The sequence below is a fragment of the Sarcophilus harrisii genome, chromosome 4 (genome assembly GCF_902635505.1).
Source record: "Sarcophilus harrisii chromosome 4, mSarHar1.11, whole genome shotgun sequence".
In the NCBI taxonomy this organism is placed as follows: domain Eukaryota; kingdom Metazoa; phylum Chordata; class Mammalia; order Dasyuromorphia; family Dasyuridae; genus Sarcophilus; species Sarcophilus harrisii.
Genome location: NC_045429.1, coordinates 423503927 through 423529946, shown reverse-complemented (window position 1 = coordinate 423529946; position 26020 = coordinate 423503927). Strand labels below are relative to the sequence as shown.

The 26020-nt window shown below is 37.0% G+C and overlaps 1 protein-coding gene across 2 annotated transcripts in view; it reads left to right on the top strand.

The window, feature by feature from the left end:
* Positions 1 to 26020, top strand: part of FMO5 (flavin containing dimethylaniline monoxygenase 5) — a 65316-nt gene that overhangs the window by 35380 nt on the left and 3916 nt on the right. For both annotated transcript variants that reach the window (XM_031967405.1, XM_023503513.2), the window contains 6 exons: positions 9525 to 9713; positions 12421 to 12583; positions 13638 to 13780; positions 16498 to 16697; positions 17688 to 18040; positions 24776 to 24848. In XM_031967405.1, coding sequence (XP_031823265.1) covers positions 9525 to 9713; positions 12421 to 12583; positions 13638 to 13780; positions 16498 to 16697; positions 17688 to 18040; positions 24776 to 24848 — 1121 coding nt within the window. The remainder of the gene's footprint in view (positions 1 to 9524; positions 9714 to 12420; positions 12584 to 13637; positions 13781 to 16497; positions 16698 to 17687; positions 18041 to 24775; positions 24849 to 26020) is intronic.

Genomic DNA, 26020 nt, shown 5'->3' with positions numbered 1-26020 from the left:
GAAGGGAGGCCTCCTGAGAGGGACTGCATAGGGGTGCAGAGGTGGGCTCCCGTGTCCCTCGAGGAGCAGGAAGCAGGGAAAATTTCCTTCCAGCAAATTTTAGCAGCATTCCACAGTGCTGGTTTAATTTAAGCTTTTTAGGTTTGAGATCTTTTAAGCCAAATTTATGTTTTTTAAGAGACTTCCTAAGGAAAGATCCCTAGAGGTGTTCCATCTCATTTTGCCACAAGCCTTAGATTTCCTTGATTCTTTAGGGCCTTGTCCTTCTCTAGAGATGGAAAGATGACAAAATGCTCCCTGATTAAGGGGACTTTTGTCAGAGAAAGCAGGAATTCATTTCAGGCATCCCTGAGATAGAATTCTGCCTGAGCGTGGAGCTCCAACAATCCAAATTTTCCCAGGAATTGGGATCGTCCTAGCTATAGAATAGACACCAAGAAAAGGCTTTACTTTGTCCAGATACTTGGGGATTCCCAGTCAGGCAAGTGAAATGATGAGGTGTAAGAAATGGAACGGGAGATCCCCTCTGGTCAGAGCCACAGGTCCCATGCAAAAAGGGACTTATTGGCACTGAGAAGCCAGCTTGCTAGGAAGACAGACTTCTTAGTGGGCAGAGTCCTGGCAGGACAGCTTGCTAAAACAGCTTCCCTGACAAAGCATAATCCTGTTTAGAAATTCTGTGACCATTCAGGGTTCAGAGTTGTTTCTTATTAGCCCTCTGAGGCCTGGGGCTTCAATTCAATTCAAAATTAAATGCGATTACATAACCAGGAGTTGTTGACAGTGGCCCAGGCCTAGATTTCCAAGTGAAAAGAGATTATTTATCTTGGGAGTTTGAGCTACTGGGAGTGGTCCCAGACTAATTTTCAACTCAATAGAGGGTGGGATCACTCCCTGGCCAAGATCTTCAACTGAGACCACCCAACTGGGCTCCCCAAAGGGGGCCTCTTTCAGAGGAGAATTGGGGACTCAGGAACTTCCCCTGAGAAGGGGGACAGTTTCAGGGTTCACCTCAAAGGCTAAAGAGACACAATTTACATCATTTCCCCCCAAAAGATCTCAGTTTACATCAATGTGACATGCAAATGAGTTGGATTTTAGTGAAAGTGGGCTGTGCAAAGTCCCCAGCCTCAATTTCTCCTCCAGCAATGCAGTGTTAAACACTATTTAGGAGTGAACAGGATATCTGAAATGACTTGGACTTTTAGTGGGTCCTAGGTGGAATTTTGTATCAATTTACAAGAGAGAAGCTGTCTCATTCATATTGGATCAGTCTGCTTGATTCTGATGGTGATCCTAAAGGAAGTGTGAAAGGATGTGACTGGACAGATGTAAGGTGACTCAAAGCCCAAGTCAATGACAGATCCTCCTAATTTATAGCCTGGCTCAAATTAGTGGCTCCATTTTATATAATAAAGACAACCTTTAAGAGTTCAGGCTGTTGACCTTGCTTTAATGTTTGAGTGTTTTTTTGCTTGGATTTGCTTATCAATCCAGAGGAAAGAAGTCTTTTGGAAGCTCATTTTCTGCCTCAGTCCTGAAGAGGATTCTTTTATTATACTCCTTAAAATGGATTTTAGGGACCCAGAATCTTCAAGTGGAAATGATAAGCATTTCCTGTGCTAACAAGGAAATGGATCTTATTTGCCAGAGAAGTTGGTCAAATATTGTTAAAAATGGCTCTGTGTTCCCAGTGTTGGACATGTTTCTTCCAAAGGTGAGAGCTGCAACCATAAAACTACAGAATTTGGAGAAGGATAACAATGGCCTTCTAACCCAACTCATACATGACTGGAATCTCTACTCTACCATGACTGATAAGTTGTTATTCTGTCTCTCCTTTAGGGATTCTTAACTTGAGATCTATAAACTTTTTTTAATAGTTTGATAACCGCTTTTTAAAAAAAATTTTTTTTTGATAACTGCTTTTTTAATAAATTGGTTTCCCTTGTAATTCTATGTACTATATCAAATACATTTAAAAATATTATTCTGCAAAGGGGTCCAGAAAAATTAAGAACTGATTTACTGGAAGACGTCTAAGGAAAATCACCCACTGCCTCCTAAGGCAAACTAGTCCTTTTGAAGAGCTCTAATTTTTCCAAAAAAAAATTTTTTTTCTCTGATATCAAGCCTAATTTTTACCCAATTTTTACCCCCTACTTGTGATTCTGTCCTCTAGGACCAAGCAGAACAAGTCTAATTCTTTTAACTCATCCTGTGTGATTCTTGTCCCTATACTTCCTAACCAGTGAACTTGGAAGCTTTCCTCCCTTTCTCTTGACATTACAAGGATACCTTTGTAATAACTGACCATTGGCTGTCCCTTGCTGTCAATACATGACCATCCTATCTTCCTTTTTGATTATATATTTCTTGGATGACATCTTTTACTCTAAATCTGTTTCATGACTGAATGGATGTCCATCAGTTGGAGAATGGCTGAATAAATTGTGGTATATGAAAATTATGGAATATTACTGTTCTGTAAGAAAAGACCAACAGGATGATTTCAGAAAGGCCTGGAGAGACTTACATGAACTGATGCTGAGTGAAATGAGCAGGACCAGGAGATCATTATATACTTCAACAACAATACTAGATGATGACCAGTTCTGATGGATCAGGCCATCCTCAGCAACGAGATCAACCAAATCATTTCTAATGGAGCAGTAATGAACTGAACTAGCTATACCCAGAAAAAGAACTCTGGGAGATGACTAAAAACCATTACATTGAATTCCCAATCCCTATAGTTATGCACACCTGCATTTTTGATTTCCTTCACAAGCTAATTGTACAATAATTCAGAGTCTGATTCTTTTTGTACAGCAAAATAACGTTTTGGTCATGTATACCTATTGTGTATCTAAGTTATATTTTAATATATTTTAACATCTACTGGTCATCCTGACATTTAGGGGAGGGGGTGGGGGGGTAAGAGGTGAAAAATTGGAACAAGAGGTTTGGCAATTGTTAATGCTGTAAAGTTACCTATGTATATATCCTGTAAATAAAAGGCTATTAAATAAAAAAAAAAAAAATAAATCTGCTTCATGGGTCCCTGTTTGTTATAGCTCTCTCATCCCCACCATATGCTTTTCCATTGCCTTCTGAATGAATATTCAGAATACATGATACACGAATAATATACAATACATGATTCAGATACATGAATAGCTACATTGCTAAAAGGGATTGGTTGTTCTCCATTTTAAAATAGCAAAGCTCCAGGGACTGAGCTTTGGGGAGTTGACTAGCTTTCTTATCCATACAGAGAAAGGATTATTTTGCCCTTGGATGATAATAGGGTTAGTGAGGGCCCTGCTTTTTTCAAATGACTCAAACTAGCCTTTGATTGGCAAGATAAGAGATATAGCTCCCATTCCTTCAAGGTAGAAGAGGTAGGAATCCAACTAATGTCCAGTAAAGAGATAGAGGCAATCGGCAGCAAATATATGGCAGGCAGGGAGAATGTGTCATCCTGCAGAGATGGTATCCCTAGATGATCATCACATCTCTACAGGGCTGAAGGTATTAATTATCCTGGCCACATATGTCCGCGCCATGGATGCTCCTTACATGTGCTCCCTATATGTGTTAACTAAGCGTTTATTAAGTTTGTTCCAGACACTGTGCTGAGCACGTACAAAGAAAAGCAAAATCATGATTCCTACCCTCAAGACTTCTCCATTCCAATAGGATGTATCAGTCTTTCTCTTGATAATATGTGAATTTGTGGGACAGTATGCGCTAGGTTTATGGATACCACTACTTTTCTTAATGTGCTGTTTTATTAAATGAACTTGCTTTGAACTTATTGCATCCTCTAGTTGACTAGTAAAAGTAAAAATACTTGTGGAGGCTATTTGACAATGGTCTGATATGTATCTTAAATTTTGGTAGCATTACTGGAGCACTCAAATGCAAAAGGAGAACACAGACATATTACCAAAACATTGATTACTTTAGTAGTCTCTTGTAGGTTTAACATGCATGAATTTATATACATTTTGTCTAAAACAATATATTGCTTTGTGGAATGTTTCATAAAGTTGCTATGTTCTGTATGCATTTCCTCTAAAATACCCTTTTCATGTCTTCCTTTTATCTCTGGAGACTCCAAACTCTTTATTTTACAAATATTTATAAAAGATGACAACAAATATTTAAACTTCTCTAGTGAAGGGGAAATGGATTTAGGTTGATAGCACATCCAGGATTGATTGGTTGAAAAATAGCATCACCTGATTGTTGGAGGGGATGCGGGAAAACTGGGACATTGATGCATTGTTGGTGGAGTTGTGAACGAATCCAACCATTTTGGAGAGTAGTTTGGAACTATGCTCAAAAAGTTATCAAACTGTGCATACCCTTTGATCCAGCAGTGTTACTACTGGGCTTATATCCCAAAGAGATTATAAAGAAGGGAAAGGGACCTGTATGTGCACGAATGTTTGTGGCAGCCCTTTTTGTAGTGGCTAGAAACTGGAAACTGAATGGATTAATTAATTAAATAAAATTAAATTAAATAATTAATTAAATAAAAATTAAAATTAAAAAAAAAATAGCATCACCTTCACCAAATCAGTCTGAAAATGCTTACAGATTTTTTTTTTTTTAAATTTAATAGCCTTTTATTTACAGGATATATACATGGGTAACTTTACAGGATTAACAATTGCCAAACCTCTTGTTCCAATTTTTCACCTCTTACCCCCCCACCCCCTCCCCTAGATGGCAGGATGACCAGTAGATGTTAAATATATTAAAATATAAATTAGATACACAATAAGTATACATGACCAAAACGTTATTTTGCTGTACAAAAAGAATCAGACTCTGAATTATTGTACAATTAGCTTGTGAAGGAAATCAAAAATGCAGGTGTGCATAAATATAGGGATTGGGAATTCAATGTAATGGTTTTTAGTCATCTCCCAGAGTTCTTTTTCTGGGCATAGCTAGTTCAGTTCATTACTGCTCCATTAGAAATGTTTTGGTTGATCTCGTTGCTGAGGATGGCCTGATCCATCAGAACTGGTCATCATCTAGTATTGTTGTTGAAGTATATAATGATCTCCTGGTCCTGCTCAAAATGCTTACAGATTTAAACTTTAACTCAGAGTTCCATTTTTTAACTTTGACTATCCAAATGAAAAGTTCCTTGATTTTTTGAAGATGAGCAAAACTTCACCGAACAATGAACTCTCTTCTGTGAGACAAAGGAAGCTGCTTCATACCTAGAGGGCTCAAGAGGAAGGACTGGTTTTGAGTCAGAAAATTTTTGCACCAGGACAGGGTCAACGTGGATTCACCAACACCTTCAATTTCTTTATCTTTCCCCCATTCCACATCTCAAATGAAGGTGCAAAATGTTTTCTTGCTCTTTTCCTCAGTGAAATCTTCATATCTTTTCTCAAGATCTTGCCTCTCAGGCTAAAGAAAATGTCTATCATCTTAACTTTAAAGTGAAGTTTACTTTAAAGTAAATTCTACTATGCCCAGTAAGCATTTCTTAAGCAATTACAGTGCCAGGTTCTGTGTTAAGAGCTGGAAACACAAAGAAAGACATGAGATAGTTCCTGTCCTTAAGGAATTCAGTTTAATGGAGACAACACATTAAAAAGAAGCTGAAAAAGGAAAGGTGGAGCATAATGAAGTATGATCTGAGCTGAGAGTTGCAGAATGATGAGTTTCTAGAGATCAAAAAGTCTAGGAAAGCAGGAGGATGGGAAATGATGAGATGAATCTCTACCCTCTTCAAGAAGAGGGAAGAAGGGACGCCAGGGGAAAGGGATGCTAAGGACATGAGAGTTTCAGAATGATGAGTTTCTAGAAATCATTAAGTCTAGGAAAGCAGCTAATTTGAAAATAATAGAACATCATTTACTAATGATCTTCCAGATTTCTCTGAAACATACCAGAGTCATCTGCTTGACAGACATAGTTTTCAGTAGCTAGAGCTTCCAGCATTATCTAAATTCATCTCTCTAGCCTGAAATTCCTCTGTAGCCCAGCTTCTTAAACTATGGTTTGCAACCCGGAATAGGGTCCTTTGGTTCTTGAAGAGGATCTAAATGACATTGTTGAGGTTAGGAACCGAATGTTGAGGTGTAGACCACATGTTGAGGTCTACATTTCGGGTACCTAAATGAAATTAGGGTTTAGTTAAGGTCTAGTGGCAGGTTTGGGGTACAGGGAGTCAAAACAGAGTTCCCCTGCAACTCCCTTAGATTCGGCGCAAGGATACGGCAGTATATGAGGTCTAGTAGTGGCACGGATTCCCAATAAAAGCATTTATTAGCCCAGAGAGCTAGATTAATAAAAGAGGTTTATTATTGAGTCTAGAAGTAGGAGATAGGTGAAGGTAGAGATAAAGAGGGCACTGGACAGAGGGTCCAGTGGACAGAGGGTCCTCACATGGTGACCATGTTTGGAATCTCTGCAAAGAGAGGTTCCCAGTGTGGTCCTTTTAAATCGGAGACTTAGCTCGAGGGGCTTTGGGGTATAGCCCCAGAGTTGGCTCAGATCCGGGTGGGGCTGGGACAGGTCCGGACCTTCTATTGGAATTCAAAGGGACCAGGATTTGTGAGTCAAAGGGTAATTTACATTAGCTAGGGGGGTTGGGAATCAAAGATTGGAATCTTTCCTGCATCAACATCACTATCTCGATGGAAAGATGGATGAATGGATGGATGGATGAAAGGAAGGATGGAGTCCAACATTGTGAGGCCATTTTGATCCTCTTTGAGAACCAAAATACAATAACCAACCAGCCAAGTAAAAGGAGAAGGAGGAAGAGAAAAAAGAGAAGGAGAAGGAGGAGGAAGAAAGAGGAAGAAGAGGAAGCTCTTTAAGTTTTGCAAAAAACGGAGGTTAACATGTGTTCATCCATTTGATCTTCACAACAACCATGTGAATTGGTACTATTATTATCCCCTTACAGAAAAGGAAACAGAGAAAAGTTAGGGGACTTATGTAGGCTCAGAACACTAGTAAATGTTTGAAACAAGAATTTACCTCAGATCTTCCTGACCCAGAGCCTGCACTCTATACCCAGTGCCATCCAGCTTCCTGGATGCTATAACAACTTCAGGTAAACCTTCAGGTAGCTTCCTTCCCCTGGTCACCCTCCCTATCTCCCCAGCACATACATATGGACAGGTAACACCTTTCAGGTTCCCTTTCCTCACTTGAAGAGAAACACCAAGAGCACATTGCTGTTCCATACTTCCCTCTTGTAGTTGGCTACAATCTCTTACAAATATTTAGGATTTCCTAGTGGGGAATCAGAGAATGCAGATAAGGGGGGAATTGGAGAATTGATTTGTGGGGGAGAGAATATTTTGAGGGTTGGTATCACATACAGAAAAGGGGGGCATTGGGGAGGAAACAGATGAGCTGGCAATCCCAGCATGGTATTCTTATCCCTGACTGGGGAAAGACAAAAACTTTTCAAAACTTAGGCTGATAGTAGCTGCAATTTAGGAACAGTGCTTAGTATTTTAACAGGATATAGATGCATGTTTTTGTATAAGTTCAGGGTATTTCATGCTGCCCTTATGGGTACAATGGAAAGAGGTAATTGATTGTTACTTGCCCGGGGTTACATAATTAGATAATGTTTGAAGCAGACTTGAACTCAGGTACCCCTGACTTCAGGCTGGTATTCTACCAACTGTGTCATCCAGCTGCACCTAATAATATATATTTTTAGAAGAGACTTCTATTTAGGTATGTAACCTGGGCCCCATGTGGCTTTGGAACCTCCAAGTTCTGTTATGGGGAATTTGGGCTAAAATTTGTTTTGTAAATATTACTCAAGGCTTCTATCCCATTTATTTTAATTAACAAAAACTATACATCATCAAATCACAAAACTTCAGAATAAACCAAATAGCAATGAGAAATTCTATCTCCATAAGCAAAATGATAACATCTTCTACCACCTGTGGGAGTGGGAACATTCCACAGGTAACTCAAGCCTCTAGATTTGCATTGTAGCTGGAACCCTTTCCATGGCTCCAGCTTCCAGGAGATGTCTGTGTCTCAAACTCTTGCCCCTCTCCGCCTCTGCCAGTCAGTATGTCTGCTCAGGTCTCTAGGCTCCATGCAGAGCTGAATGAAACTAGATGAATTCATTTTTCTCATCTACATCTGAAATTCTCCTGAGATGTGGTCACACACACTGGAAATGGCCTTTGTGAGTTCATGTGATCAAAATATTATAGACAAGTTGACAGTGAGCCTCTTTGAACTTAGTTAGGCTGACCCTCTGTTGACAGACAATCCATTTGCAGATACAAATTCAGAAAGCTTTTCTAGTCTGGCAAGACCCATCAGAGCTCACGTTCACTGGCCTAGACTTTAAGAACCCAAAGGTGCCTCCCATGCCCCAATAAGGTATTAGAAGATAGAAAACCAATATATATATATATATATATATATATATTTATATATATATATATATATATTTATGTATGTATATATCTAGGTTAAGTACATAGGGAATTGTCTAACAAATTACAAGGTGAGATTTTTGTCAGGGAGGATACTTTTTACTGACAAATCTTCATTATGAAGCTTCAGAGGGAAGGTGATATTGGGACTGGCCTTTAAAAAATGGGAAAGAATTCAATAGTTACAGAATGGAAAGGAAAACATTCCATACATAGGGGAACAGAGTGAGAAAAGGCATGAATCAAGAAAATACAGGGTATGACTAAATATATCATTCACAAAGGGGAATATAAATTGGGTGATTTCAGATTGTGGAAAGCCTGTATCATTCCTTCCCAAACTACTGGATATATTGTGTCTATGCTTGTAGATACATATGCTATCTCCCCCCACCCCAACAGAATGCAAGCTCCTTGAAGGAAGAGGTTATTCCATTTTTGTCATTGTATCCCCAGTACAAAACAGAGTACATGGCATATAGTAGGTACTTAATAAATTCGTGTTGATTAATAGGAGGTAGTTACTGTGAGGGGAAAAATATAAAGACCACCCTGAAGACCAGAGAGAAACCTTACTTCACTTTTCCCTATGGCCATTCATGCCCAATACTCTTATCCTGTCAAACCACATTAACCCACAACTGGTAATGGCAACATTACAGGTTGACCAGTTTTCCCCATTCTTCTTACTATTTTCAACTGAAAAATTAGCCATCAGTTATCATTTTGATGCTGATGTAGCATCTATTTCTCAAAGAGTTCAACTTGGCTTATAAGGTATCATCTCACCTTTATAAAATTCCTTATATGATGGAAAGAATCATTCTTTTTTTCTTCTTGCCCTTCTCCTCTTGGCCCACATTTAAATGTAATGTTTGATAAAACTGAGGCACAAATAGGACACCTATCCACAGTCATGGATTCCAACATCTGATCTTTTCCACCACTCCTTGTTCCCCAGTGTCACTGGTTATCTAGGATGGATGGCATCCTCACTAACTGTAAAGTTTCTTTCAGGAAATAAATCGTGAGAATTTTGTTTGTGTGTCACCTTTACTGCAGGAGAATCCAGAAGAAGGGAGAGCCAGCATTTACAAATCAGTGATCATCAACACCTCCAAGGAAATGATGTGTTTCAGTGACTACCTCATCCCAGATGACTTTCCTAACTTCATGCATAATTCTCAAATCATGGAGTACTACAGGATGTACGCCAAAGAATTTGACCTCTTAAAGTATATTCGTTTCAAGGTAAGAAAAGGTTTGGGGCCTGTCTGCCTGTGATTGGAAGTTGTATAATATTTGCAAGTATTTGTGTGGGATAGATATGAATGCCAAGGACTTTGTTCTGAGTCTCTTCTCAGAAAATCCTTGCTATACAAATATCTCAGGACTTGACACCTGCAGAAAGATTAGAGAGAGAAGGAAAAGGTCTTCTCCCTCGCAATGAGAGAATAATTTGTTATGTGGGAATGTAGTTCTAGGACTACTTCACAAATGCCAAAATAATAGTGACGTATTTTTAAGCACTTTTCACCTCTTATTATTTCATTTGATCCTCACTGTAGTTCTGTGAAGTATACATATTAGGAGTTCATGATTTCAGCTATAAACTAAATTCTGAAATATAGGGTGATTACATACTGGAAGCGTTCCTAATGAGTATAGGAAAAAAATAAGTTTGTCCACCTTTTACCACTACTATTTGGTAAAGCTCTAGAAATGCTAACAATAGCAATAAGATAAGGAAATTTAAGACATTCATATCAACAACATAGGGAGATAAAATTATACTTAATTGTGGATGACAACATAGAAACTCCAGAGAATCTGAAAATAAAGTAATTGAAACAATAAATGGCTTCCATAAAGTAGTAGAATACAAAATAAATTCCCAAAGTTCATCAATATTTCTATATTATAATAAAAAGAATTGATAAAAATAGAAATCCAATTAGAAATATCTATAAAACCATAAAATAAGGGGCAGCTAGATGGTGCAGTGGATAGAACACCAGCCCTGGAGTCAGGAGGACCTGAATTCAAATCTGGCCTCAGACACTAAATAATTCCTAGCTATGTGACCCTGAGCAAGCCACTTAACCCCAATTGCCTCAGAAAAAAAAAAAAAAAAAAAAAAAAGAATAAAATTCCACATATGAAGGTATGCTCAAGTTTTATGTAACTCAATTATGTGACTTATATACACTCTTTACAGAAAAAACAAATGATTGGAGGAATCTTCTTTGTTCATGGTTGGGACTATGCCACTATAACAAAAATGCTGAAACTACCTAAATTAACTTACAGATTTAGTGCTATGGCAATGATTTAGAAGAGCAAAAGGTCTAAAATCTCAATGAAAAAAATAAGAACGCATGAGGACTTCTAGACTCAAATAATATTATTAAGTTGTAATCATCAGCATTACTTAGTACAAGTTTAAATATAGAAAAGTAAATCAGTAGAATAGACTAGATAGAAACAATACAAAACAAACTAATTCAGTAGTTTAATAAATTCAGTAACTTAAATTATTTGGAAATGAATCTATACTTTAATAAGAGCCATTATTTAACCATGAAAACTACTTTAAAAAAAAAAAAAAGTTCAGATACATACACCACAATAAGTTCCAAATGGATGCAAGACCTAAATATGAAAGAATATGTCATTTAAAATAGAGGAAAATAGAAAGACAATACCCTTCCCAATTATAATAAGATAGAGAAACAAACAAGAGAAAGAGCTTATCCTAAAAGAGAAAAATAGATGATTTCTACTACACTTGTTTTTACAGTAATTTGGAGGAGAATCTCTAGATCAACTATTTTTAATAAAGTTTTAATATCAAAAATATAAAAATAAATTAATGCAAATATATAAAACCAAGAGGTATTCTCAGTGGATAGTCAAATAATATGAAGTTTTCAAAGGAAAAATTGCTAACTTTCAATAACTTTTATGAAAATATGCACCAAAATCTTAATTACAAGGTAAATAGAAATAATTCTTAAGTTTTTACCTCATAACTAATAATTTGGCAAAAAAACAAACAATGAAATAGAAATTATTCATTTGGAGAGACTGAAGGAGGTCAGGCATCCTAATGCATTGTTGCTGAAGCTTGGAATTGGCCCAACCATTCTGGAAAACAACTTGGAATTATACAGAGAAAAGCAGAGAACTTGTTTATTTAATTTATCTAGAGATTGTACCTAGAGATGCCACTGCTAAACATATTTCACAGGGAGGTCAAGGAAAGAAAAATCCCATGTGTGCCAAAATCTTCATGGTAGCAATTTTATGACAACAAAAAAGAAAAAGGCAATTGTCAAGAGTCCCCCTTAATTGGGGGAATGGCCAAACTAATTATGGTAGATAGATATAATTGACTTGGAAACATGGATCCTATTAGACATAATCTCTTGATTTTCTTAGCTTTCTGTTTTTAATAAGGAAAAATTCATTGGATAAATACAATTATATTTGAAAATGACAGTGCTAAAAAAAAGTCATCAATAAATAATTTTAAAATAAAAATAATTAAAATAATTAATTTTAGAAAAAAAAAAAGAACAAGTGAGAAAGGAAAGAGTAAGGAACAACATTAGTCTGCTCTTTGTAGAAATTCGGCCTAGTGGATTAGTACTATGAAAATTTATACAACTTCCCTTGTGGAAATTGCCTCACTTTGATCTTAATGAAGAAAAAGATTCATCAAAGTAAGTCATGAGACTCTAGTTCTTCACCTAAGATATCATCTTCTCTGGGAAATATTTCTCATTGGCTTATTTGTGTAATTCAAAAATCATTTTCTCCCCTCAAGGTTCCCTATGCACTGGGGATGCCTTTGCTCTCCCTAATAAGGAATTTAACACTGCAATTGGATATCCAACCCTTCTCAGCCAGGAAGTCTGACCCACCAGATTATAGCATCTCTCCCATTTCTTTCCAGACTATTGTATGCAGTGTAAAGAAGCGTCCCGATTTTGCCACTTCAGGCAAGTGGGACATAGTTACTGAATCGAATGGGAAGCAAGAAGTGAATGTCTTTGATGGAGTCATGGTTTGCACTGGCCATCACACCAATGCTCACCTGCCCCTGGAATGCTTCCCTGGTAAGTCATCTTAGAAGAAAGGGCCTTGAACTTTCTATATTTGTTACTCGAGTCTTTCAGATGTGAATGTGGTAGGATCGTGGCCAGATGCCACCAAAAAGAATGTCCTATGCAAGTGAAGTAGAAATAAGGCAAGAAATCTGCAAGTGACTCAGAAATAAAATTAAGGAAGACATCTGCAAATGACCCAGAAGTAAAATTAAGGCAAGAAATCTGTAAGTGAACCAGAAATAAAAATTAAGGCAAGAAATCTGCAAAAGACCCTGATTTTCTATGTTTTACTTTAAGGAGATGACCATTCCCTTACCTTCCTCAAGGATTTAGCTATCAAGTCAACAACAAGGGAAGATTGGAAGTCAGCTTATATTATCTAACTATTATCTTAACATTCTTGGGGGACAAAATGTAGTGAAATGATGTTATAGTTGCCTTTCCAACTGAGATATTGGGACTTTGAGATATCATAGCATCATATCATAAAAGTGAAAGGAGTCTCAGAGACCCTTGAGACCAAGAAGATGTCCAAGATTAAATCCAGGTCTTCTAACTTGAAATTCAGCTTTTTTTTTTTTTTTTTTTTTTTGCAACTATAACAAATCTGTATTAATATGTATGGCCATAAGTGTATGTTTGTAAGAACGCAGAAGAAATTTAGAATTTGTCAGTTGTGAAGAAAAAAGTTTCTATACCAGACAAAAATATTAATTGATCCCTCTTTGGCCTAAGACAAAAAGGTCTACAGGGAAAAGAATTCAAAAAAGGCAAAAGGGATATAAGGGGTATAAAGAGTAAAACAAAAGAGATAAGAGAAGAAAGTTTCCCACAGAAGACAATTGATAGTTTAAGCAACTTATTTGTGATGTGGAAGCTACAGAGCTCTGGGTTGAGGCTAATGGAAAACAGAAGGAAAGAAAGCAAAAGTTCTAGAGAGTAAGGTGTGCTGTAAATGGGAAGGAAGATGTTGTAGCATTGGTCAATGTTCTTTCATGTAAGAGAACTGGTATCAGGCTGTCTTTGCCCTCCCCCATGGAATCACTCTGCCTTTGGTTTGCAGGGATAGAGAAATTCAAAGGTCAGTACCTCCACAGCCGGGACTATAAAGACTCACAGAGATTTGCCGAAAAGCGAGTTATTGTGATTGGCATCGGGAATTCTGGAGGAGATCTTGCTGTGGAGATCAGCCACACAGCCAAACAGGTTTGAATCGGTGAATTATTCACTTTGTTTGTCCTCCAACCCATCATCACATTAAAAAAAAGCAAAACTTACATCATCACACAGCCTATTTTAGTCAGCTGTGAATGGAGACAGTGTCTGGAATCCAGATGCCATCAAATCATTTTATAACAGAGGAAAGCCTGAAAAATTATGTAAATCAATACCAATGTTTAAATACCAGGAGGAATTAGTAACTAAAGGATGTTTAACGATATTGTCAAAATATTTGAAAAGCAGGAAAAAAAATATTATTGTAGAAACTATGAGATTGTCTCTTTGGACCTCAAAATCAGGGCGTGTAGCACAGTATATGTGGCATGTAGGTAAATAATGTCTTTGAAAAAATAAATATAAATTCTAGTTATTAATTTTCTATCATAAAATCATACTTTCAAGTTATACACAGGAAAAATTTATTGTTTTTCTTTATCCTGTGGTATAATCCTTTTATTTAAAAAAAAACAAAAAACAATAGTTTCTTTTAAAATTTCTATTTAAATTTAACTTTATTTCTCTTCTAATTTAATTTTTTCTAATTTCTAAATTTTCTTTGTTTCTCATTTCTGTTTTCTAAACCCAGATTTTCATATTTTGGGTTGAATTAAAGTGTACTAATTTAGGTTTTTACAAATGGCAGTTAAATCAATCATTTAAGTGCCTACTTACTGTGTGTCAGACACTATGCTAATGGCCTGGAGGAAGGTGGGATAGGGAGAAATACAAAAAAGACTAGAGATTGTTCTCAAGAAGTTTACTTTCCAATGAAGGAAATGACTTGCAAACAATTATGTACAAACAAAATTTATCTGGGTTAAATTGGAGATGACCATCAAATAGAAGCCATGAGATAAAAAGGGGCCAGAAAAAGGTTCTTGTAAAAGATGGGATGGCAACCAGTGAAAATACATGGAGTCAGGAGATGGAAAGTCTTATAGTGGAACAACAAGGAGACCAGTGTCATTGGACCCAGAGAAAGTAAAAAATGATGAGCATTAAGAGAAGGCCATTAGATCTAGTAATTAAGAGATCCTTGACAACTTAGGAAAGAACAGTTTCAGTTGAATAATGAGATCAGGCTGCTGAGACTTAAAAGAGTGAGAAAAATACAGGTGGAGGCTCCTGTGATCCATGTTCTTCAGTGAGCAGTTTCTCCCACAAAAGGGGAGAAGGTTTTTTTGATGGAGAGACATAGGTATGTTTGTGAGCAGCAGGAAAGTAACTCATAGACAAAGAAACTTTGGAGAGAAGTGATAGAGGAGGCAAAGTGCTGGAGAACATGGAACCCCTTGTGCTCAGCGAGAGCACAAGAGTGAGTAAGAGCAAAGTGGATACTTGGAGTTACCCAAGGCTGGATGTTAGCAGAATGAGATTAGTGATAAATTAAAGGGGCAAGGGACTGGAAAAAAGAACACAGATGGAAGGTAACTTGTGGTGGAAGCAAAGGAAAGACCTCCTCAAAGCAATCTAGAAAAATCTGAGCAGGGAGAGAAAACATTCAAGGAGAGAAAAGGGATCACGAAAGACTTCGTGAGGATCATGAAAGACTTTGTGGAGAACATGACATCTGAGCTGAGTTGTAAAGGGAATGAATTACAGTAGATAGAGATAAAGAAGGGAGAGAGAAAGGGCATTACAAGAATGGGGATATATATGAGTGCACAAAAGAGGCAAAGACATATTGAGTTTGGAGAATGGTGAATCACCCAATTTGGCTGGAATATACAGCACAGGAATGGGAGGATGGTGAAATAAGAGCAGATTGGAGCCATGTTATAGAAGTCCAGGCTGAGGAGATTTTATTTTATTTTCTTTCAATAGGGAGCTATTGTTTTATAACTGGGGAGTTGATGTTCAGAATTGATTGTTAGGAAGATTATTTTTGGCAGTAGTAATGAAATGGGATTGGAGAAAATGTAAAGGGAAGGAGACCAGTGGAATTGTAGTAGTAGTAGTAGTAAGAATGGAGTGGCAGAGGAAGAATGACAATGGGCACATGACACCGAACTGATTTCCTGAGATCCTAGTAAAAATTTGATTTTTTTCATCAAACAATCAATCAAATATTTCTGGACATCATCAGCTTTATGTAAGGTTAAATTTTGTGATGAACATAAAGAAATCTAAGACACAATCTTGCTCTCAAAGACCTTTAGTCTAGTTGGGAAAATAAAATATGAATACATTTGTATAAAATATAATCATTCAAAACAGCAATAAAAGATGGTATAATAAAATGCACAATCAATTTCCAGATGAGTGATAAAGAAAATAGATGCTTTGGGAATTATTTGTTAGGATAAGTGGTCTGGGAAGATACCATGGAGGTTCTTCTCCATGTTGAGTCAGATATTACTAGGATATGCACAGGAAGAGAGAAATGAAAAGAGGTAGAAGAGATAGAATGAATAAAATCAAATGAGTAGAGTTTGTGATGGAGAAACAACTAGTTGACTACTATGGCTGAAGTGGAAAGTTTGGAAAGGTAAGGATCTAAAAATAAGAATTAATGGATAGGGCAGAGGTAGTTTGGAAAAGTAAGGAGATAAAAGTAAGAATTACTGGATAGGTCAAAGGTGGGTTGTTAGAGTGTTTTGAATATCAAACAGAGGAGTTTGGAATTTATCCAGTGGGCTGTTGAGAATCATTGAATGCCTTTGAGCAGAGACTTGATCAAATTGCTGTTCTCTTCTTCCCAGGTCTTCCTCAGCACTAGGAGGGGTGCATGGATAATAAATCGTGTAGGGGATAACGGATATCCTTTTGATGTTATCTTCTTTTCCCGATTCAAACACTTTATTTCAAAGTTCTTAAGCCTATCTACAAAGAACTCATTTCTGGAAAGAAAGATGAATGCAAGATTTGACCATGAAATGTATGGTCTGAAGCCTATGCACAGGTATGCTCCTAGCATTTCAAACAAGGTGTATGAGCTGGGTGTTTGAAATAAAAGCTGAGTGGATGGAAGAAAAAGGCATTCCCAGCAGTCCAGAGAAGAATGATCAGACTATCTGTGCTGTGCGGTTAATAAGTAAATGGTGGACCCTTAAGATAATAAATAAATAGGAACCAGCTTGTTCATGGCCTCTTTAGTGAGGTAGAATACAGTGCCTCAGATGTGGTGGTGGAGAGTCCAGTGGATATTACCTCCTTATTTCTAATCACTCTATTTCACTTCTTGCAGCCCAAATCATATTAGTGTTCTGTATGTGTGTGTGTGTGACTCAAATGAGTCACATTTCTATAATTCATGAAAATGACCAGCATTTTCCATAGTAAACTACTCTCAAGCCACATCTTCCCATATTGTACAGTAGATTTTTTTTTGAGCTTGAGTTAAATAATATCAGCCTACCCTCTAGGTAGATCCCATAAATATTCTCCAATAATAACTATTCACTCTTATGTAATGTTTTAAAGTTTGCAAAATACTTTTCTCACATTGAACCTGTTTGAGAGGTAATGTGAGTATTATTATCCCCTTTTTTAGATAAGAAAATTAAGAGATTAAGTGATTTTCCATAATCACATGGCTGGTAAATGCCTGAGGTGATATTCAAGCTCAGACTAGTCCTGCCACTCTATCACTGTCTCTTAAGTCATACTGTGTCTTTTCCGTTTTTTCCTTTTTTCCTCATTTTATCTTCAGGTTCTAAATCATCCAGTAACTACATCTTTTCTTCTATGAAGCCCTAATTCATTCCATACTGATACAGGCTCATTAAACAGACCAACACATTCCAAGATAGCACACACTGTTTCCTTGTCCCTTAAGAAACCCCCTCAACTCAAGCAAAATCTCCCTGACACTAGACAATCTTTCTCTCATGTTCTTAATTTTTTTCTCTTTCCTTTCTCTTTCTTCCCTCTTTTTTTTGCCTCCAAACAGAGCTCTGAGCCAGCACCCCACAGTCAACGATGACCTGCCCAACAGAATTATTTCTGGCCGAGTGCGAGTCAAGGGAAATGTAAAGGAATTCACAGAGACGGCTGCCATCTTTGAAGATGGTACAAGGGAGGATAATATTGATGCCGTTATCTTTGCTACGGGCTATAGCTTTGACTTCCCCTTCCTTGAAGACTCCGTCAAAGTGGTCAAGAATAAAACTTCCCTGTATAGGAAGGTGTTCCCACCTAACCTAGAGAAACCAACACTTGCTATCATCGGCCTGATCCAGCCCCTGGGACCCATCATGCCCATTTCAGAACTCCAGGGTCGATGGGCCACACAGGTATTTAAGGGTAAGTGATAACAGGCTTGTGGGAAAGACTTCAGGTACAATGACTTGGGGACACAGCAATAAATGGTTTGAATTTAATTCTGTTTCAGCAGCTAGAAGCTATTTTCTTATTTACTGATTAGCTCAGGAGGTTGTAACCTTTTCCTTACCTTCTCAGAATATTATTTTTTAACTTAATCATGTTTTTTTTTTTTTCCAATTACATGTAAAGATAGTTTTCAACATTCACTTTTGTAGGATTTTGAGTTCCTTCCTTTACTTCCCCCCTCCCCAAGACAGCAAGCAATCTGATATAATTTAGATGTGTACAATCATTTTACACATTTCCATGTTAATTGTGTTGTGAAAGAAAAACCAAACAAAAGGAAAAAACCACAAGAAAGGGGAAAAAAGTGAAAATAGTATGCTTTGATCTGCATTCAGTCTCCATAGTGCTGGGGAGTGGTGCAAATGCAGGAAAAAGTAGTGAGAGAAATGAATGGGGGCCAGGAGAGTTCTGGCTTATAGCATAGAACTGACTTTATTTCTTACAGGTTCCCTTTTATACCCCATCATAAACATGTTTTTCTCTATTATATATCACACAGTGGTCATAAAACCACAAAAAGTACAATCAAGAATGTGATATTTCCTTGTTCTTTTAGTCAAAGCTCACCCTGTTTTTTGTTCCTTTAATGTTCCCCTTGTTCTATTAGATAAAGTATATTCTGGTCATGTCGACCTTCATATTTCCAGTAAATAATCCAAGGGAGTCAGAAATAGATCACCAGCTGTGAAACAGGCCTTGCCTCATCCCATAAAGTACTCCAAGCGACCTTGCCTTTCCTAAAGGGCTTACATCTGGCTCCCTAACACCTTAGTTATTTCTCTGGATGTGAATGGCATTTTCCATCCCAAGTCTATCAGAATTGTCTGCTGAATAGAGCTAAGTCTATCATAGTTGATCATCCCATAAGCTTCTTGTTCTGGTTCTGCTCAATTCACTCAGCATCAGTTCATGTAAGTCTCTCCAGGCTTTTCTGAAATCTGCCTGCTCATCATTTCTAACAGAATGATAATTTTCCATTACATTCAAATATCACAACTTATTTAACCGTCCTCCAATTGACGGGCATCTACTTAATTTTCCACTCAAAATAATGTTTTTAAATGCATATAATAAAAACACATGGAATTACAAAGGAAAGCAATTATAATGAAACACTGTTATGGGTTTTGTTTTTTTTTTTTTAAGTTCATCAATTCCAGGATACTAATAATCTGGCTTGGAAGGTTCTATCTCACAGATTCTTGTGAAGTAAATCGATATTATTTAACCAATGTTACAAGTATTTAAAAGCAGAGAGGTTTGCTACAAATACAAAGTAAAACCTGATTGAGCCAGGAACAGAAGTGCAAAAAATTTAGATCTCCAGTCTTTCATTTTTCCTCTTTTGTTATTATTTAGCTGTTATTGTTCAGTCTTTTCAGTCATGTCCAAATTTTCATGATCCCTTTTGGCAAAGATACCAGAGTGGTTTGCCATTTCCTTCTTCAGTTTACTTCACAGATGAGTAAACTGAGGCAAACAGAGATAAGTGACTTGTGCAGGATCACAAAGTTAAGTGTCTGAGGTCAGATTTGAACTCACAAAGATGAGGCTTCCTGACTCCAGGGCTAGCACTCCATCCACTCCACCTTTGTCATTATTAATATCATTACAGCAATCGGAATCATTGTACTAGCAATGTTGCCTTAAATCATTTATTGATTTCATATCTTTCATTAAAAATTGGTGATAAAATATTATTAGCGAGAAGACCTTATCTGATTGTAGCATAAAAGTAGACCAGGGTTGCCTCGGCCCGCGAGGCAGAGTGTGTGGACCCTGGAAGAAAAGAGATAAGGGCAAGAGAGAGGGGACGTGCAAAATGGAGGCAAGTCAAATCATTCTGATCAAGCCTCATTTTAATGGGTGCAATAGTACAGATATATAGCAGTAGAAAAGAAGGCATGGTTTGTTCAAACACAGTACAGGGTGGGGGTCCATGACAAAGGGTTGGTATCCCGCCCAAGGATGAACTGCTCAGATGTTTCTGGTGGCAGGAAGCTCTATGATGTGATTAGGGGATGCCTAGATATCTGCCTATTCAAAGTTAGGATGTGATTAGGAGATTCCTATTCAGGAAGTCTTTGGTATAATGTGATTAGGAGATTCAACCTATTCAAGGTTGGCCTGTAGATGTGGCTGTAGATTAGTGCCGGCTCCCCACACAGGGTCCACAAAGGCTTTACTAGAGAGAGCCTGAGCTAGATCTAGGATGCTAGAAATCCTTTTTTGGGCCTGGAGATAGACTCTGGTTTCCAAGGACCAGCCTAGTGAACTTCACAAAGCCTCATCACCTGCAGATTCCCTATAAATATTCAGTTCTTCCTGGACCAGAGTGACCCTTAATTGCGATTGAAACCAAGTTTATTTTTTAAAAGCCTTCTTCTCTTCCTCCTCCCATCCTCCATGAAGTTGTTCATGGAAATACACACAAAAAAGGAGTAACAGACAGTAGGGAAGAGATTGGGACCTTTCCATGATTCCAGTTATTCCCCTAAATTTGCCAGCAGCAGAATCACATGATGGATCATTTCCTCAATAATGGCATGAACCTGGAAGTCCTATTGCCTGTTGGACCATGTACTCCTTCAAAGAGACTGAGATAAGAAAAGAGCACTGTGTTAGAGTAGGGGGCTTACTCTGGGCTTCAGGGACTGGAGTTAGCTTTCAGGGAGGGTCTGTGAATTTAGGGGAAAAATCATATTGTTCTTTTCACTAATCTTCTAACTGGAATTTAGTATTTCCTTCAATTATTTAAAAACATTATTCTGAAAAAAAGGTCTGGCTTCATCACACTGAGGAAGGCAAAAAACTGGTTAAGAATACTTTTATTAGAACAATTCCAAATTGTCTTTTTTTCTTTGAAAGTTTCCCTAAATTGTCTTTTTTTTTTTATTGCTAAGTAAAACACCTGCATGATTTACATTTATTTCAGAATAGTAGCTATTGAAATTGAATCATACACATTTTCCCTTCTGCCAGTTTTTTTGTTGTGGGTGAGTTCAAAGAACAATTCCAATTTCAAATAGATTGGTAACTTGATTGTCCAGAATCTCATATCTGAAATAAACCAAATTGTTGATAGGAATAGGGAAACTTTCCAAACATACATGAAGGGCTCTACATTTGGGACCAAGAGAGGAAAGTATAGGCTAAGAGAAGATGTCCTCAAAATGCCAGTGAATTTATGAGCAGTGAAGCCTTCCATGGTGTTTTAGGCTTATGCAGTGGTCAGCCATGCAGAAGGGAATGTAGCCACTCTGGGAGTTGGAGAAGCTAGTTATAGACAGGGCACAGGGCAGTTTGGAAAATAAAAAGAAAAGGAAAAGGATGAGCCAGAGAGAAAGACCTTCCAGCCCAGAGAGCCACTTGGCTCAGGCCAATAATCAGAATTCACGGGCTCCTGCTCTGATAGTGAATTTAAACTATGCCCCTGGCTCAACAAGCATTGCCAGAAATCCATAATCCACAACTGCTTTGACCCTGTCATTCACCAGCTGCCTGACTTTGGATGGGTCCTGAATGCTGTGGTCTCAGTTTCTCTGCTTACAAAACAGAAATGTGATTTTACAGACTAATTACCAGGAATATACTTGAGAAACTGCAAAACACCGTAACTGGAACCTAATATTCCTGCTTGTTTAACAAAAGTGCAAAGACCACAGTAATTATATTTTATTGCTTTGAATCTGTTTGCTTAGAATGTTTAATTAAACATATAATTAAATAATTGTAATAAATACATAAATGGTATATAAATTTATAATAAAATTATATATAAAATTAAATATAATAAAAATAAAACTAATTAAATATGTAATTAAAATATAGTGGAAATTTAATATATAATATGAACATGAATAATATATATGAGTGCATTATATATGTTTGTATACATGTGTGCCTACACACATACACACACACCCTTACAATGCCATGACAATAAAAGAGATATCCAGATGGAGTTTTGAGTGAGGTTAAGATTCAGGGAGGTTTTTCAGTTCCATTGCTAGTAAATAAACCCCAAATGGAGCATCTTCAGGTTTCTGTGTTGCTTTCCTGGTCTAATGAAAACTCATTGAAAATAGGAATTATTTCATTCTTTGTTCTCTGGGGGCTAGCTCAAAGCCTGGCACACAGCAGACATTTAACAAATGCTTGTGGGATGACTGAGACATCATGGACGCATTAAGTGTCTGAGGCTAGATTTGAACTCAGTTCCTTTTGAGTTTAGGGCCAGGTGTTTTACCCATCTTACCAGGTAGCTCTCCCTTTGATGGAGTCATAAAACTAGCACTTCCCATTCTCATAGTGGGAAAAAATGCAGAGTGAATTATTGTGCATCAAAAATATTCCCATGCAATAAATACCCAATGGATAAAATCTACATGATAGATTACCAAGAAATATGGGTTCAAAGCCAAAATGCTTAAAACCTTGTCTTGAGAATGATCTTGACTTTTTTCTGGGACTTCCATCTCTGAAGGGCTTGGCCAGTGGGGGATCCTTTGGCCCTTCACCCGAAGGATGTTTTAGAAGGTGAGAATTGTCTGTCTCCTGAGGATTTAAGCTTAGACGGAGGTTTTACATAATCGTGTACCTTTCTCACTGACATAAAGCCCCATTGTTATTAGGTAAGAGAGCTGGTTTTCCTTCTTTACATTTCCTCCTGAAACTAAATATGAGAGTTCACATTTACAGAGTATTTTGTTTTATTTTATTTTATTGAGGGAGAAGAGCAGGGAGGCAATCATGATTAGGTGACCTGCTCAGGGTCATAAAGCTAGTAAGTATCTGCATTTAAGCTCAGGGCTGCACTATGTACCTGCCCCTATTGAGCATTTAGGGATTAGGGAGTGTTCTGCTCACCACACTCCTGTATACTTCTGTTTATTTACTCCTAGTGTAAATAGTAAATAGTATAAGTAGTAAATAGTAAATAGTAAAAAATGTATCATCTCAGTCCATGTTACTTTTTCTAAATTGAAAGTTCTGTAGTTTGGTGAATCCAGCAGAGAGAGGAGGAGAGAGGGAGGGAAAGTGGAAATTGGGATTTCTTTAGCAGATTAAGAAAAAACTCAATCTGCCCTCAAATCAAGACTACTTGGAGGCCATTAAGGAGAAGCTAGCACTTATTTACCTATATTATAGAAAGGATTCTTGCTTAAATATAGATCTGGATTAGGTGAAAGGAAATGAGAAAGGAATCAGTATTTATACAGTACCTACTATGTGCTAAGCATTTTACAGCTCTTATCTCACTTGATCTTCACAAGAACTTTGGGAAGTAGGAACTAATCCTATTCCATTTACAATGAGAAAATTGAGGCAAACTGAGCTTAAGTGACTTGTCCAGGATCTTACAACTAGTGAATTTCTGAGGCTGGATTTGAACTGTCTCCCCTAGTTACTTAAAGGCCTCCAGGGCCCTTCTTTGGATCAACCCATTGAATAGAGTATTATTGTGGTTCTTGAAAGAAAATCTCTGAAACATAGTCATTGGTGAACAAATATAAGGTATTTCTGAGTAGACTCTATTAAGTTAAAAAAAAGAGAATAGTAAAAGAACAAAAATCAAAGAAAATATTTACTCTACTCTTTCTTCACTAATTAAAAATACTAATAATTAGCATTTATATAATGCTTAAAGTTTGCAAGGCACTTTACAGCCTCTTAATAACGCTTGGACATAGATGCTACTATTAACTCCTTTTTATTGATGAGTAAACTGAGAATGGAGTGACAGAAGGGACAGTCACACAGATAATATGTCCAATGCAGGTCTTCCTCATTTCCAAAATTCTGTGTAAGTGCCATCTGCCTTTCTAGGTACAGGATTACCTAGAAATATAGAAAAAATAAACTCATAGTTGTTGTTTTTTTTAATTCATTTTTTTAAAAATGTGACATATGGAAGATGTAATGGGCTGAGGCTTGAGTTGATACACTGAGGTCCCAAGCACGTGAGGCTAAATAGTAATTGGACCATACTCTATTAATATACATGATTGGATAAAGAATGGCCCCCGCCCACTCTCTGTGCAAGTCCTGATGTGTTGTATAGGAAATGACAATTTTGGTGGGTGGAGGCAGGGAGACAGGAAGAGAGGCTGGGGGACATTGGGCCTGGGTTCTATGCTTGTAGCTACTGTCGTGTGGCTTCTGGTCTAGCTAGCTTCTTGACTCAGCTGCACACATTGCTATCCTGATTCTCTTCCACCTCCGATCTTTCTTCACTGAGAATAAAGATTGACGATTTTCCTCTAACCTGAATTCCTGACTCTGGCTGATTTTAAAATACGTGGTCATCACAGGAAGACAATTAAAATAAGATATAAATAATATATACTACAGGCAATTAACTATAGAAAGAAATATCTGTTCAAACAGGATACAAGGTATAGGTAGTTGTTTCCAGTCAAACACTGTTAGAGTTTTAGCTTTCATCCAAACCCCGTGAAAATCGAGATGGAGTTAGTTCGGTTCAAACTTGAACCGAATAAGATAAACTCTTTGAAGTTAGGAACTGGGGATACTGGATTCTTGTATTGGGGCAGCTTAGTGTGCTGTGGAGTAAATAATTGCTGATTCATCTGGACTGAGAATCTTTCCTTTTGGGGTCTGAGGATTTATTTGTTTATGATTTAGGACTAAAGACCTTGCCTTCACAAAGTGAAATGATGGAAGAAATCACTAATAATAGAGAAGAAATGGCCAAAAGGTAAGACATTTTAAAATCCTGCCTTTTGTTACTTCCCAACAAGTCACACTGTTTTTCTTTAAAATTAGGAAATTGGACAAAATGATCTCTCAGGACCTTTTCAGTACAAAGATTTTATGAGTCTATAAGATATGTATTCATTCTATAACCTTATAATTTAGATCTGAAAAAAGCAATATTTAATTGACTCCTGGTGACCTTATAGTTCAGAATGTTGTCCCTACCAACCTTGTTGGTTTTTATTTTGTTGTTATTGTTTTATAATATATAGATAAAATTGTAGATAGTTATTCATTTTATTACCTAGTAATTTAGATCTAACAAGAGCAATATTTAGTTGACTACTGGTGTCCTTATAGTACAGAATGTTGTCCCTACCAACCTAGTTGTTTTGTTGTTCTTATTGCTGATGTTTTTTAATAGATAAAATTATAGATATGTATTTATTTTATTACCTTGTAATTTAGATCTGATAAGAGCAATATTTAATTGGCTCCTGGTATCTTTATAGTCCAGACTGTTGTCTCTACCAACCTAGTTGGGTTTTTTAAATATATAGATAAAATTATAGACATGTATTCATTTTTATCTTATAATTTAGATCTGACAAGAGCAATATTTAGTTGGCTCCTGGTATCCTTATGGTTCAGAATTTTGTCCCTACCAACCTAGTTGTTTTTGAATATAGATAGATAAAATTATAGATGTGTATTCATTTTATTACCTTATAATTTAGCTCCAGTGAGAGTGATATTTAGTTGATTCCTAGTACCCTCATAATCCAGAATTTTGCCCCTACCAACCTAGTTGGGTTTTTGTTGTTGTTGTTGTTGTTTAATATAGAGATGAAATTATAGCTATGTTTTCATTTTACTACCTTATAATTTAGATCCGACAAGAGCAATATTTAGTTGGCTCCTGGTATCCTTATAATACAGAATTTTGTCCTTACCAACCTAATTATTTTGTAATATATAGATAAAATGATAGGTTTCCGCACAAAAAAAAAGGTCCTATTATAATTACCAGAAAACTGAGAAGAGATAAAGAAAGATAGGTTGGAGAAATTTCTCAAATCCTGTACCTGAAATCCAAGAATACAAACAAGGGGAAGGGGGAAAAAATGAAACCTTTAATTGGTGTCATGTTTTGCCTGGAGCACGCCTCTTCTG